We start from the raw sequence: 16,704 nt of genomic DNA, 5'->3' as shown, positions 1-16,704 counted from the left end.
AGACTTTTTTCTTTTGTTGTAATCTTCTATGATTGTGGTGCTTGCTTTTGGATGTAAGTATGTACGTGGTGTATGCTTATATTTATTAGTGAGGGATTTGGTCGGGAAGAGTATTTGGCTGTTTAATCAATGTGTCTAAACCATCCTTCGAAGATAAGTGTCCCAGAGACATTTTTAAGGTGAATATGGGATCTTGGTTATAATTTCATTGTTAACTTATTCCCTCGCTTGCCCTAGTGAAAAAGAATTTGCTGCCTATAAGGTTTATTAAGGCCAGCCACATTGAATGAATTGTGGAAATGTATACATGTTTGTTTTTTTTTTTTTTTAATCCTCGGTCTTCCAACTTTATCTCAAATTTTATTTTGGTCTCTGATGTTTAAAACACTGCAAAATTGATCCTGATCAATCTTATGTGGCAAAGTTACTCGTTCCGGTACATTTGTTCATAATCTAGATAAATGGAGGTTGTCTGAGGTTAAAATTGATATTTCATTGTCTTTTGGGGGTAGGACTAACCGATTGAAGAAGGGTTTGATATGGTGTTCAGACTCCATACTTTGTATAGTGTGTTCTTGGTATATCCCGTTCGATTTTGTCTAGAAATATGGTTTGTTATAATGTCTCATACGTATCCAAGAGCATTTACAACCTACTTCAATTATCCAACTGACACAGCACGATTGTGCTTTTAGTTAACTGACAGACTTGTCTTACTAAGATTAAGATAGATCAAGCTTAGTTTTGGGATGTTTAATAATTTGAGGCATATTCCAATTCCGTTGATATTATCCTTTTTATTCACTATTTACTAAAATGGAAAAGTAAATAGGGAGGTTTGTGATCACCGTTCATTCAATTTGATTGGATAATGTAGAATCCTTGCGTAATGACAAATTTGTTCATTTCAATTGTGGATTTTTTAACCATTTTGTCCCTAGTCCTCGTATCTTGTCTCTTCGGGATAGCCCCTTTGTGGAAGCAAGGAAATAAACTGAAAAGAAAATATGAAGAAAAAATTGATAATTTATCATTGAGTGTGAATTTGAATTTTTATCTCTTATTTTTTATAAATACCTTTTTATTAGTGTAATTATTTGACTAAAAAGGTTATGAATCAATAGTAAAAGGTAAAAATTTTGATCCATACACTTTTAAGTAGTATTTGTCAAGAATACCTAAATATGAACAATACATGGGTCAATGGGAAGTTGTAATGAATATATAACCATTAATCATTTACGTTTAAGTGGATGGTTAACGAAAGAAGTGGTGCTAACTAGAATCACATCCTTTTACAATCAAAATTAGTGGATGGAACATGTGGGTGCTGAAAGTTGTGACATTTAGGGCCTGTTTGGCATTGCTCTTAGAGGTTTTTTTTTTATTTTTTTTATTTTTTTTTTATTTTTAAGAGCTACGACATATCAGAAGTGTTTGATAAATCCTGCTTTTATCCAACAGCTTCTAAAAACTGCTATCAAACAATAATATTTGAGAAGCATGTCGGGGTTGTTTTTGCATAACAGTTTCTGCATGACTGCACCTAAATAATAAAATTTAATTATCAATATATCTATTTACTTTTTCCCTATCAAATTAAAAAATATATGTTTTTAAAATAGTTATTTAAAAATTGAAAATCATTTCAGTATGCTATGTTAAATTTCATTCAAATATTTTAAATAATTATCAAAATATTTAAAAATAACAATAATAAATATTAGTATAAGAATAATTTCTCCTTGAATGAAAGTAATTTATTTTTAAGAACTATTTTAATTAATAAAATTTAAAATATATTTTTGTATATTATGAATATTGACCATCAAAAAAATAAAGCTAACTATAAATATGAAGTTTGTCAATTTTTGTCATTATACATTTCAACCGTAATTTTATAAATAATTTATCAAATATTTAAATTTCTACTTCTGATACTCACAACAACTTTGTAATACCAAACGTCTATATATTTCTCGTCACAGTAATTTATTACTAACAACACAGCAACAGTAAAAAATTTTAATGAAATAGCAATGCTAAACTGACCATTAGCACAAACAATAAAATATTATATTATAACACTCATTCCCATTGAGTGTGAGGGCAATGTATACTTTTCTTGATTTTAATCTTGAAATTTTGGCTCTTTGATTTGCTAAATTTGTTTAACCCCATTTCCCCAACCTCGGAGTGTTAGATGAGACCGAGGATCAAAAATCATGTGGGTAACAGTAGGCGATAACTTTTGTAGATTTTGACCCTAACAAGGAAATATTAAACATTTTATCGAGGTATTTTTAACAATATCAGAACTAAGAATAGGAATCAATATGATTACTAAAATATCCTTGTTTGGGTTTTCTTCCTACTGGTATTTTGACAATAAAAATAGAGGTTATCCGTATAATTAGGAAAATGATTCCAACCTTTCCAATCGTAATCTTATGATTCTTATCCCCATATTTTCTTTTTCTTTTGAGCATAATATTATCCCCGTATTCAATTCCTAAATTTTATCGGCCCGCCCCATATGCACTTAATTTGTTGAAAAGTACAAGTAAAGAAGAGAGCAACAAGAAAAGAGCAGGTCTTCGAGTATTCTGATTTTTCACAAGTGCCAGTGGCTTAAGCTTTGTCTATTTAAAGAGAAAATCAACAAACTCAAATAATTCTATTCATTTCACTCCGCTTGGAAATCGGCCACTGAATCTGAATGTACAAGACATAAACAAACATTTGCTTCTGGACCAAGTTACAAAGAACAATAAACAAGAAGAACAAAACCCTGATAAGATGAAGTTACATAAATAAAAAAATCAATGACTATATGCAGGCCAAGACATACACATCTTTTGTGTCCTCCCCAAATGCAGAAAAAATAAGAGGAAAAAAAAAAATGAACGAATGCTGCACAAATCTTTGGACGACAACCAAAAAAGAAAACATGATTTACTTGAAGCTTAATTAAGAGGGTCTCTTGGTATCTTCTTCTTCTGGAACTAATTGGTCCAAAGTTGCGTGGACATCTCCGGAGAACTCCTTGTTGTCTTGTGGTTCACTGTAGACGGGGAAGATTTCCTTATCCTCTGTGGGGCTTTCAGATGGACACTCTTCGGAAGGCGAGCAGAAAGATGTAGATGATCTCGGGGAAACATAGAGCATTCTGGACATCCCAGGGCTGGTTAGGGGGTAAACTTCTGTAACTTCTTCAGTACCCTCATCTAGATACACAACATCCTGCATTGTAAGCTGGTGATATTCAACAATTTCCCTTAGGAAGCGATTCTCGCGTGCGTATATGGAATTTTCGTTCGCTAAACGAGCTTTCTCAGCCAATAGTGTCTCCAGTTGAAGGCGGATCTGAAAAAACAAACACAAAGCCAGTACTTAAAAAGGAAACTACACGCACGCACTTGAGAGTATCCACGAGAATTCATGGACAAGGTAATTGCTCAGGTTTACAACTGACAGATTATCTGTAAACGCAATAGGAAAAAATTGGGCTTTGTTGATCTTGCTTATATCTGAAGAACAAGAAAGATACCATTTGAGAAAAAGATGATCATACCAAGTCATCATCTTCACGATGGTCGCCTTTGTCGCGATTCTCCCTAAGGATTTTATTTTCTTCTTCCAGTTGGGAACACCGTTCCTTTGCAAAAGCTAGATCTGCCTTGACGGTTTTCAGTTCCCGAAGTAGCAATTTTGCTTTGGCAGCTGTTGCCATTGCAACCTGAAACCAGAAAAAAGATCACACAGTGCATCTTGCTGGATACGGAGATCTAAGATAGCGCCAAAATAAACATTAGGATTCATATGAAAACCACATTATCAATATTAAGCTTGAAATTTCTAGTCTCTTGTGTTATTGTTATATAATGCAAGTCTCAAGAGCACCATAAAAGAGCTATAAACATAGCAAACTGATATCTCCCTTTTAATAATTTACATATCCTTTTTAAATTTCATTCACCTCTCCATTTGAATGAAATGTACTGAAATTTGTCCTGATTGGACAATCAGTTGCAGAATAACCCTGTTATACCTTCCCTGCTGAGTGACTGAGGTCATTTAATAAGCTCAGTCGGATTATATTTACTTTGATAACATGACCAGACACACAATAACAAAGTTGCCACCTTACGTCGCGAGATGCCTTGAGTTGAGTTTCATGGTTGGTTTGTATCTGAGGCTGCTGTGTTGGTTGAATCTGAGGTTGCTGCCACGAATTGTTTGCATAGTTAGAAGCTTGATATTGCGATTCCAAATTGTTTCCTTGTCGCTTAATTTGGAGTCTGCGAGTTTCTTGGATTATATCTGCAGTCTTGTTCTCCACAATCGTACGACCTTCCTGGAGAGCATAAATTTGATTCAAAATAATAGAATTTAGTTTTCCTGGCCTAATGGGAAGCGAGAACGTCTATATGATCAATTAGAAATTCTATGAGCAATGAAGGAACTACATATGATCAATAAGAAATTCAGGAATATATTACGAGGACATAAAGTCAAAAATAGTTGTAAATCCTTTCCATTCTGAATAAATATCATGGTTTTTTGGCCGAAAACCAAAGTAGCGAGTTTTATATTTGAGATCGCAGTGTTCAGAATCAGAAAGAAGCCATAAATACATCAGCCAAGCAAAGTCAAAGCAAATAAGGTCCAAGAAAATTTTAAGTAATGATGATCTCACTAAGCATATAGATATACAAATATCAAGCATGTAAAAGTGAAGAAATGGGTGCAACAATAAAATCAAAAAAAAAAAAATGGTACATTTCCAATATCCATTCTATAAGCAAAGCAACAAGACATTATCTAATAAAATAGTATTAAGATACCTCAAAAGCCTTCTCAAATGTGTCACCGAGGTGATTAAGGGAAGTTGTAATCGCATCCAAGCCCTTGCGGAACTTGTGATTGTCCATTCTCACATTTTCATTTGACTGATGTGATTGGTGCTGAAACTGTGCTCAATAAAGATGGTCAAAAATCAGACAAAGCTAAACAAGAGACATGCAATGATATTACAGAGTGAAAAATTTCTCAATATCAGAGACTAGTTTCCGATCGAGTAAAACTATGTAGATACATACAGATGTAATAATAATCAACATATACGTTTCATACTCATTAAAAAATTCAGCCAAATGACATGATAAAAGGTTGTTCACCTGAGTTTGTACAGAGTTATTGATCAAGTGCGAATTCGTTTTAACAGGCTCATCATCATCGAGCATGGCTTTGGCTTTGCGAGCCAAAACACCCCAAAATCCAGTCTTGGACTCTTCGGCATCCTCGTACGCAACAAATTCCTGCACAATTTTGGACGTCAAAAGAAAGAAAAAAAAAAAACAAACAAACGAAACCGCCATGGACTTGTTAAATATTCATTCTTCCCCGCCAAAATTCATCAGATGATTCAGATCCACAGAAATTTTCCGACAGAAAGCGAATTTTAGGCCCAAGCTAGAAACCGATCTCTAATCCTCAAAATACATACATAATACATATATATATATATGTATATACACACACACACACACACACACACGAGGAAGATGAAAAAAATGAACCTTGGATCGACGGCGATCGAAGGAAAAGGAAGAGGACTCGCGGAGAGCGGAGGAGGCGCGGATGGCTTTCGCGGCGAGAGAAGAAGAAGAAGACAAAGAAGGATCGTCGACGTTGTTGATCGGATAATGAGTTTCCTCCTTGAAAGTTGAAGCCCTGGCGATTCCCTGCCTTCTTCTGTACGCCATTTTTGTTTTCCTCTCTCTCTCTCTCTCTCTCTCTTTCTGTTTGGTTGAGGATTAGCTTCGAAAATGCGACGGACGGACGGACGGCGATGAAAGGAAATGGAGATCTCTTGATCGCCACGACCACCACCTTCGAGCTTTTTTTTTTCTTTTTCTTTTTCCTTTTCTCTCTCTCTCTCTCTCTCTAACTATAACTAACTCTTTCCGTTTGGTATTCTCATGAGATGAAAATAAATATATAAATATAATAAAATAATGGACAAATGAAATAGCGAAGAAAGAGCGCGAGAGCAAATCTCCAAACTGCTATTTCACATTTCTTCACCCCCTCCGCCCTCCTATACAATTGATTTGTATTCTTACAAATAATCCCTGAATTTTATCATCGATCTCATTTTGAGTTCCGATGTTTAAATTATCTCAAAACTTAACCCTCGTCTATGAGCTTGTTTTCGTTTCAGTCTCTTTCATCAATTAAGTATTGAAAAAAAATAACATCTTCTTGGTAGAATATATAATATTCATGTGATTCTGATTTTTAAAAAAAAAAAAAAAAAAAAAAAAACAAACAAACAAACAAAATGTAATACAACTCTCTACTAACTGAATATCATTCATATTTTGTTCTCTTTTTAATATTTAACCGATGAAAAGGATTAAATTGAAAGTGACACTGTATAATTTAAGGAAGAATACCAAAAAGTTGTCTTTTAAATTTTAGTTTTTGGTAAATTATTTTTTAAATTTAATTTCTAAATTTAATAGTGTTATAGAGTACTTTTAAAACCACGTTAAATTTTAGATGAAAATCTTTGTGCATGCTAAATATTTAAGGGATATTCTTTTCACAATAAAATCACAACTCAAAGTATTTTGCTACAGTGTTTTTTTTCATAAAAATTTAAATTCAATTTTTTTATTATAGTATTTTTTTCTCATATAAAATTCACTTTTATGACTTAAGTTCTCAACTCGAATTCACATGCCTTTGTTTGAAACTTCAATCTTCACCCTTTTGCTCACTTACCATGTACAATAAAATAAAACTGTCACCAGTAAATAGGAGAAGGTTGAAAAAAATGATTCGATGTATATTATAAGTTATGAATGGAAATTCGTTTCAATTTTTCAACTCAGAAACATGAATACAACTTTAAAATAAAAAAAAAACGCACACATTTGTTTATTGAGGAAAGTGTTGTATTAATTTGACATAGACGAGGTGGGAAAAAACATTTTGCAAAAAGTTTGAAGGCACGACCACCTTATCATTTTTAATATTTAAATAAATGTCGGTTAATATCTAAACTTGACAACTTCCAACGCAAGCCAAGAGGATTTTTGGGATTGCTTTTGGAGTTTGCTTTTAGATTCTTCTTGAAGAATATAACCTATGCTTGGGAAATTTTTTATTTTTGTTGTCCCGAAGTATAATTTAAGAGAGATATTAGGGATTGTTTTTGAAAAACTACTTCTGCTAGCATTGTGTAAATTTACTAAACTATTCTTAATATTTAAACTGCAAAACTATTTTTAAGGCTTGTTTGTTTCATGAGTTTAAACTCATTGTTTTAATTCTGCTACAATATTTTTCTCTTATAAAAAAATTTAAATTTTAAATGTCAAATCAAGAATCACTGGTTTAAATGCATAAACTAAGTTAAGGCATAATTTTCAATCTATTCAGTTTACTTTTTATTTTCTAACAACTAAAAGCATATTTTTTTAAATGTTTATTTTAAAAAATACAAGTTCTTTAATGAATACACTATAATAATTTTGCTCAAATATTTTGTTAACACTTATTAATATTTGACAAATAGCAACAACATTCGTTATTTATTTTGTTATCGTAATCTTTTCTTAAAATAAAAGTAATTTACTTTTCAGACGTATTTTAGATAATAAAAAAAATAAATACTTTTTAGAATTTTATTATTAAAATTGATTAATGTAGATCTTATCATTTGAAATGAAAACTAAACTATAAGCATGTGATAAAATATTACATTTAATGAAAATAATGTTTATTTTAATTATTATATATTCTCACAATAATTTTTATCTATAGTTTATCAAGCACTTAAAATTCAGCTTTTAATATATATTCACGACAACTTTATAAAGAAAAAAAATTCTACATACTTCTGATCACCGTAACTTTAAACAACATAACAATGCTAAACTGGTCATGTAAATTTTTAAAATACCAAAACTATAGTTTTCTATTGCAACTTATAGTTTTCTATTCACACGTCACACTTGACTTCTAAGATACCCCTATAAATTGGAAAAATATGACATCATTATATATATAAAAGTAACAAAAAAACAGAACTTTTTTTTTCAACCTAACACGCCTTGTCACCCACGATAATCACTCACACACCGATGAGATACATAATTATAAATCTCCAGGTTTTTTTTTTCGGAGTGATCTCTAGATATTTTGGGCTTGTTGGTTGTATTTTAAGTTACGGTAATTTGAGTGTAAATTTTGAGTTGAATTTGAGTTATAATTTGAGTTGAAGTTGTAACTTGAGTTTGTGTTTAGATGTGCATATTTGAGTTATGATTTGAATTAAAAATCTATTTGAGTTTGTGTTTGAGTGGGTCAAAACTTGAATTTGTATTTAGATAGTATTTTAATAAAAACTCAATGGTGATGACAAATTTTAATAGGGTATATGGGTGTGATTTTATTCGTCTCTTCATTGTGAACACATAGAAAAAAAATTATCTCAATAAGAATTAAAATGAAAAAGTTACGATGTTTTTAATAATAAAAAAATATTGTTCATTAACTTGAGTTTGAATTTAAGAACTTGAGTTGAAGGGGAAACTTAAACGCAGATTTTAACTCAAAACTTAAATTAAAACTCAAGTTCAAAATTAAATTTTATAAACAAATATAAACTTAAACAAAATTATAACTTGAATTCATTTTTTTTTTTTTTTTTTGAGTTTTACTCCAAAAAGAACAAACCCTTTAAAACTCAAAAATCCTAATTTCTCTAGTTTTTTTTAACAAGTAAAACTTGAAGCTCTCTTTTTACTTTCTAGCAAATCTTATCCCTTGCAAACCTAGTATTTAATGATGTAATAAACTTTTCTTTTCTGCCAAGCTGTCTTTTTTTAATACTTTCACCTCCTTTTTTCCATTAAAGCCTTATTTATACGTTGCAATAGTACATCTTATTCTCGCTGTTTGTAGCACACTTTTTTCTTTTTTGGTAATGTTGCCAGAAAATTCGGAGTTTATAGGGGTGTGTGAACAACAATGCAATAGTGGGTTAAAAAAATAGATTTGAAGTGGTAGAATATTGAAGTACTAGGGTGTGTTTAGTTAGGCGGAAATGAATGGTAATAAAATTTTATTTTGTTGTTTAGTTGGATTTATAAAAAAGGAACGATCATTCAAAAGAAATGATCATTCACTCATTTTGAGTGAATCATTATTCTTTTCTCATATGAGAGGAATAGTTATTCTAATTTTTTTTTATTTTTTTCTATAATTACCTTTTAATATTATAATATAATTAAAATATATTATATAGTAGTTATATCTTATAATATAATAAATATAATATTATAATTATATTAATAATTTTAATAATATTGTTATATTATATATCATAATTATATAATATATTATATAATAATAATTTTATTATATTATATTACATTTTATATATTATATTGATAGATAAAATATTAGTGTTATATATAACATAAGGGTAAGTTTGTCAACATAAAAATATTCATGTTCCATTCAAAGAATTCTTAAAATTACAACTAAATAAATGAATCAATTTTTTTTTCCATTCCATTATAATTACAATTCTCATTCTCATTTCTATTACCATTTTCATTACCGTTCGAATTCTCAAAAGATACTTTCTGGTAATAGAGTTTTTTTTTTTTTTTTTTTTTGAGTAATTCAGAATGGAGTTTAAATAGACTGGAAAAAGAAAGCTCGAAAGTTTTATTATTGTATAGTCTGGCAATTTTAGTAACAACTAGGTAACGTAAGGACTAAATAAAATTAAGTAAAATTAAAAGGATACGTTAAGGAGATTTAAGGCAAAATGTTAAGTGACAACTCAGAAAAGTTGGTTTCTTATTAAAAAGAATGCACCGAAGAATTGGGTTTAAATTAGATTAGATATCACATAAAGTCTAGTCGTTCATTCTTATCACTTTTACATGTAAATTAATTTTTTAATTTTCTTAAAAAAATGACATATTTGAATTCTAATAATTAAGATTAATTTCATAAATACATATACCTTATTTCAAATTATCTCTTAATTTTTTTAACCAGTTCAAAATACCATTTAATATATAAAAAACGATTCAAAATATCCCTTCATCTACTTCCGTTTTAATTCATAAAACATCTGAAATTGAACTGAAAAGGATTAATTATCAGAAAATTAATTGAAAAAAATAACAAAACATCTGAAGTTTCTTTTCAAAACCCACTCAAGCTCAGAGCACCAATCCAGCTTCCACCTCCTCCTCTCGACGGCAATAGTCCCTTCTCCGACGACAATCAAAGTGAGGGAGAGGAAGTTTGAAGGCGTTGATGCAATCTTTCATCGGGATTTTTCGGCGTTGTGCGGGGGGCAGGGTTCGCGCGCGGATGAGGGCGCCGCGGTTGGGTTGAACGGCGGCGATGGGCCTAGGTCGCAGAAGGGTGGGGCTGACGGCCGTCCCTGGGTTGCTCGGCCTGAGATCTGGTTTTTTTTGTGTTTTTTTTCTCTTTTACAGATCTCAAAGTACAGATCTGGTTTTTCATTTTTTTTTAAATTGGGCATTTTTCTAAATTTTGAGATGTTGAATGATATTAGATTTGTTGTTTGTTTTTATCTGAAGATTTGATCTATTGTTTTTATTGTTTTGGTGTTCGATTATGGAGTTTGGTCTATACTTTGAGAAAGGTGAAGAAGACGAAGAAGACGTCTCTCTCTCTCTTTCTTTTTCTTTTTCTTTTTCTTTTTTGTTCTTTTGCATTTTTCATTTAAAAATTTGTTGATTTATTTAATTTTTATTTTTTTGAAGTCGTATTTTTATTTTCAATTTATTACTTCTTTTTTTTAATAAAATAATCATTTGCACTGATTTAATTAGAACTTAATACCTTTTATTAATTTAAAATCAATGTCACGTCATTAAATCTGTTAGAATTATAGACATAAATAAATGGAGGAGATATTTTGATTCATTTTCTATGTATTAGGGAATATTTTAAATTGTTTTAAAAAATCAAGGGACAATTTAAAATAAAATACATACTTTAAGAGATACTTATGAAATTAATCCTACTTTAAAAGTGATGGTAGCTCTTCAAGTAAGAATTGCTAATGCCAATAGCAATTTTTTTTATTATTAAATTAATTTTTTAATAGTCTAATTTATAATTTATAAGTGTCCATATTAAATTTACAGTTTTACGGCGGATGATACATAAATGTTCATTTTTTTAAAAAAACTAATTCAACCACTATATAAACAATTCTTACAGGTATAATAAATAGTAATTCCTGGTATAAATGTTTCTTAAAGTGATATTCTCCTAATTCACGCCAAAAAATTTGCAATTGGGAGGGGTGGGTCAGCCAAGAGGACATTAACATATGATGCAAGATTTTCGGCTTTCCCATAAAGACAAAAAAAAAAAAAAAAAAAAAAAAAAAAAAAAAAAAAAAAAAGATTTGTTGTTTTTGCTTTTAGCCTTTTATGATCAGAATGAAGCATTGGTTAGTCGTCTGATAAATACATGAACTTTTTTTTTTGATAAATATAAAATATATACGTCAAGCTTTGTCTAATGGGTACATCATATTTATCAAACTTTGGAATAAGTCTCCACGCGCTTATGACTTTCTGCATGCTTATAGAGTATTCTCAGTTGTTATGTATTCTCTGTTTACCGGCTTCTGAAAAGAATTTCTAATTTTTTTTGTTGGTTTTAATTATAGTAATTGCTTCTTTTTTAAAAAAACAAAAATCTTTTTGAGTTATTTTTAAAAATACTGGTTTATTACTTCAAGTAGTCCCAGAACTTTAAACATAGTGACAATTTAGTCATTGATCTTTTAATTTTAGCATATTTAATCCTTAAATTTTCATTATTTAATAGTTTTAGCCTCTAATAGTAAAATTGATAAATAATTTTTAAAATTTAACCTAGATAACGATATGATTATCGAATAATAATAGAAAATTTTGCATAATTAATTAAAATATGTGCAAAATATTATAGTATTAATAAGTTTTTAATAGTGACAAAAAGAAAATTTTACATATAACAAAACTCTTTCTGTAAAATTTTAAATTATCACTTGATAGATGATTATCTTTGTTAAATTTCAGAAATTATTCATCAACTCTACTGTTAAACTAAAACTGTCAAAAAATGAAAATTTAAAGACGTGTTAAAATTTTAGAGACCAAATTGACACTATCCTCAAAGTTTAATACTGAGCTAATCAACATTCTCTATGGGGCTGCCGCATGGCAGCTCCTCTATTTTTTTATTACTTTTTATCTTTATTTTTTGTGATTTTTTTTACATTTTATTTTTTGTGTGTTTTTTAAAAATATGTTGTTCATCACTTTACTTCTATGAGTAATTTTTGTCACGTGTGTTCCTATTTTATTTTTGGTTAGTTAAAATAATTTTCTTCAAATGTGTTCTTAATTATTATTTTTGGGTCAATTGTTATCTTTACACATATTTATTTTTAAAATAAAATTAAAAATCCTTTAATAGTTGTATAAATAAATTTCTCATTATTTAATAAATAATAAAGTCTTCCAAGTGTTTCTAACACAACAATACATACAGCACACGCTACAAAACTAGGTATCCTAAAAATATCTCTATTAATCCTTTCTCAATTCAAGCCCGCCGTTAAAACAAGGGAAATAGTAGGAAATATGCCAATATGAAAAGCTTAAGAAAGTATATAGGCCAACTTTTAGTTATAGAAATTAATAGGCCATAACTTGTCAAGTTATGGTTCATAACCAGATAAGTTATGGATAAACTTATCAAGTTATGGTTCATAACCAGACAAGTTATGGACAAAAATTGGGAATAACTTGTCAAGTTATGGTTCATAACCCAACAAGTTATGGACGAAAACAGTAATTTAGCCTATTTATTAACTTATGTAAACTATTGGCCTATTAATTTTAATTCATCTCAAGTCTTGGCCTATTTTTCTCTTTCTCCCTTAAAACAAAAAAGAAGTGGGTCCACCATTAAACCAAAGAAGTGGACCAAGCTATGTGTGGCACTTCATTGCCAAAAAATAGCAGTTGAAGAACATCTTCAATATAAATATTAATATTGATTATATATGTAATGTAAAAAATTATGATATGGTATGCTATTTTTATTTTTATTTTAATATATAATGTTATTTGAAATGTTAAATTTATTTTTTTTTTTGTAATTATTAAGTTTTAAAAGTTGTAAAAGTAAAATTTTATTTTTAAATAATTAGAAAATATAAAAGTTACATTAATTACATAAAAAAATAAACATTTCAACTAATAATAATTAAATGCAAAATTTCTCAGATATTATACTTAGTAGGAAATTTATCACAAAAAATAACATATGAGAAATTTAACACAATAAATAGCATTGTATTAGAAAATATTTTTTACATTCAAATATTAAATTTATAATTAACACATTAATTATAACATTACAATAAAAAATGATACTATACTTAGTAGGAAATTTGTCACAAAAAATAACATATGAGAAATTTAACACAATAAATAGCATTGTATTAGAAAATATTTTTTACATTCAAATATTAAATTTATAATTAACACAGTAATTATAACATTACAATAAAAAAATATTAAATTTACAATTAACACATTATTTCTAATATTACATTAGAAATGTTTTAAATAAAAATAAAAACCATTGCGCAAGCATAACATGACGGTAATTCTACATCTTCATGGTGTAAAGTTCTAATCTCAGACTCCCAAGTTAAAAGAGCGAACGAGAGAACTAGAAGCCATAGTAGATGACCTTTTAAAAAAATAAAAATAAAAAAAAACTCAAGGAATAGTAGATGACGCTTTAAGCAATGAATTTTCAGTACTTTGAAAATTTCAGTCCATAAGTTTCTTACAAATTTACATTTTCGAAAAGGAAATCCCTGTGGGCTATGGTGAGTATTTATTCAAGATTGTAGACAGCCCATGACCAACATAGCACTGAATTCTCAACTCCAATCTTGACATGAAAAGAAAAGGGTATGGGATTTACTCATTTCTCAAAAGGGTCATTTCAGCACCATAACTTTGCTGCAAAAATGTATCCTGTCCCAAAGAATTTGTCTGACCAAGCCGGGCCCTTAAATACGGTAAATCGAATATGAATTGCGATGCGGAAGTCTTGCATCAATCAAATGTCGTGGCCCGGCCAGCTTCACATGACTTGGTAACTACAAAAAATGGGCCTTGTTCAGCTCTCGCGTGATTATCTTCTCGAAGATAACAAGAACTCAACTTACTCGTGGAGATCTCCGAGTGACTAAAATTCGATGCGTCCATGATTTTCAGCTCAAGTTTTGCTGAATTTAAATGGGAATGCTCGAAAGCCAGCTCCAATGTTCCTGCTTCGATGTCCAACTTCGTGTTGTCTACCATTGTTGTTGACTTGTTGCCCACGTTTTTGAACCCTGGACGCAAGAAATTGAAATCTCCAGATCAGCACAAGTGACTCTCACTGCTTTGGTTTTGATGAAGTTTGTGATAGAAACAAAAACTTGGACCGCTTGTATCACTTCCGTCTTGAACTTTCAGCTATGTTGTACCCATTTTGTCTCCTATATTCATCTCCTCTTCTTTCTTATCATCATCTAAATCCATTCTGTCCCTGGAATTTTCTACAATACTAGGATGCCTGCGAATCTGGTCAAGGAAATTCTGACATATTGGAGCAGAGAAAACAGAATCGAAACTACTAGGTTCCCCGTCATTACTGCTGGATATCATGGAAAATGAACTTTTTTGCGCTGGGAACCATCCAAGTAATTTCCGTCCGGCAACCATCTGGACTACTGGTCCTAAATCTTTAGCAAACAACATTAAGCTTTCCCTGTAGCTGATATCCTGTTGAATCACCTATCCAACAGAAGAAAATGCAGTTAATTTGAATAGGGTACATCTTGATACATCATTTAGTAAGGCATGATTGAAACACATCAAATCTCCTACGGTAAATTCAGATAGCAAAGTATTTCATTTAGTGCAAGCACAAAAGACTCACAAGCTCTAGTTGGTTTTTTTTGCTAGATTTTTCATCAAGGAATGATATCCAAGGTTCATATGTACAGCGCCTTGCTGCTTCAATAGATCTTGATCTTCCGTCATCACCGGCACCTGTTAGAGAAAGCAAATAAAATTTTAGTTCAGGTATAACCTTTGAATTCAGGCGAGCATTAGCAATTCCTGTGGTTAAAATTGTAAAAGTTCCCAGACCTAATGATGCTTACAAAAGTCTGGAACCCATACCCCAATGTGAGAGATTAGAGAAGTTTATGCGAAAACTTCTTACCTCAGTTTAAAAACTCCAAAACAAAAAGTCCTCAAGGAGAAAAAAGGAAAATAGTCCTACCCACCTAGGCAAACCAAATACTTTTGTAGAAATTGATGTATTTTCCTATTTCTGATAAATACGACTTTCAATTACAAGCCACAGAAAGGATGAAAATCAATTTACATTGAAGGTCACGTGTGTACCTATTAAAATGAGCTTTAGATGTTTTCAAAAACACACATGTGAAACTAAATTTAGGCTAGTCCCTTTTCCAATTATATAAGAACAAAATGCCATATACAATTGAATCTGGGATGGCCAAATAAGAGAAGTACCCTTTATGTTGTATTTCAGTTAAAATTTCATCAAAACTAGTATGCCGTCAATTCGTGTTGAGGTATTATTGTCCTTCTCAAGCATACTGTCAAAGGGGTTTTAACAAGGGATCAGATTTCACTTCTTACCACAAGAAACTTCTTGATCTCTTGCATCTAAATAAGTACTGAAACCAGAGCACCAATTTCTCAACGGGGCGCGTTTCCTTATGATTGAAGAAGCACTTAATGACATTGTGGATTTTGATGATTCATCAATCGCCACACTGCTAGATTTCACATTTCTAGCAATTCTAGGACGTGTTCTACAAACCGAATTCTCAGCTTCGCCTTGGGGCCCCCGACCATTTCTCCGTCTTGATTCCAAGAATTCCAATTCAAATCTCTCAGGATGTGTTTTCAGAAGATGAAAGACCTTAGTAGCTAGCTCATTTATAGCACGGGCCTGTAAGAATTATTCGCTTAAAGATAAATTCTGTGGGTTCTTTTTGTTAGAAGTTCGTACGATTATGGTGATCCAAACCTCGTTGGGCTAGTGAGCTTACCTGTCTAAAATAAATGGTAGCTGAAGAATTAAAATGCATTGCGTTTTTTGTTATCAAAAACACATCATGCTGCATGACAGTATAAGAATATCGGTCAGATATTTCCTGGCAGTTTACTTGTATAGATATGGTTGTGGTTACATTCCCATGAGAGAGATTGTTGTAACTTTGATATAAGTATGAGTAATGCATAACTAATAAGTTGTGAGTTGGAGTCATCTGATTTTCTTTACAAAAAAAAAAAATAAATAAAATTGAGATATAAGCAATACTGAATTCGTTTTGCCTGCAAGACATGATTAATTAGATTACACCAGAATATTCAGCATTCAAATTTGATCTAGTTGAGCTGCTTCTTTCTTCATTTCACTCTGTCCCGAGAACAAAAGTTTTAGAAGTAGCCTTGGATGGGAGAAATTAAACTAATAAACTCTGAGGAAAGATAATTTATGTTTCTAACATCCCTAGTTTAGGGAAAG

General features: G+C 30.5%; 2 protein-coding genes across 2 annotated transcripts in view; both read right to left on the bottom strand.

The window, feature by feature from the left end:
* Window positions 1-2,845: 2,845 nt before the first annotated feature.
* On the bottom strand, window positions 2,846-5,954 carry LOC21405585. The gene is made up of 6 exons (XM_010114751.2): window positions 5,583-5,954; window positions 5,181-5,321; window positions 4,848-4,973; window positions 4,151-4,357; window positions 3,575-3,739; window positions 2,846-3,366 (listed from the first exon to the last, which is right to left on the bottom strand). Exons 1-6 carry the CDS (start codon window positions 5,766-5,768, stop codon window positions 2,971-2,973), a joined length of 1,221 nt encoding a protein of 406 aa, XP_010113053.1. The 5' UTR covers window positions 5,769-5,954; the 3' UTR covers window positions 2,846-2,970.
* A 7,773-nt stretch (window positions 5,955-13,727) lies between these two features.
* The window catches only part of LOC21405583 (bromodomain-containing protein 4), a 4,772-nt gene continuing 1,795 nt past the window's right edge, over window positions 13,728-16,704 (bottom strand). Inside the window, exons 7-10 of the mRNA XM_024176530.1 lie at window positions 16,226-16,294; window positions 15,810-16,125; window positions 15,076-15,188; window positions 13,728-14,930 (exon numbers count right to left, since the gene is read on the bottom strand). Coding sequence (XP_024032298.1) covers window positions 14,610-14,930; window positions 15,076-15,188; window positions 15,810-16,125; window positions 16,226-16,294 — 819 coding nt within the window. The 3' untranslated portion in view covers window positions 13,728-14,609. The remainder of the gene's footprint in view (window positions 14,931-15,075; window positions 15,189-15,809; window positions 16,126-16,225; window positions 16,295-16,704) is intronic.

This window comes from Morus notabilis, unplaced genomic scaffold (assembly GCF_000414095.1).
Source record: "Morus notabilis unplaced genomic scaffold, ASM41409v2 Scaffold552, whole genome shotgun sequence".
Taxonomy (NCBI): domain Eukaryota; kingdom Viridiplantae; phylum Streptophyta; class Magnoliopsida; order Rosales; family Moraceae; genus Morus; species Morus notabilis.
This window is presented reverse-complemented; position numbering and strand designations above follow the sequence as displayed.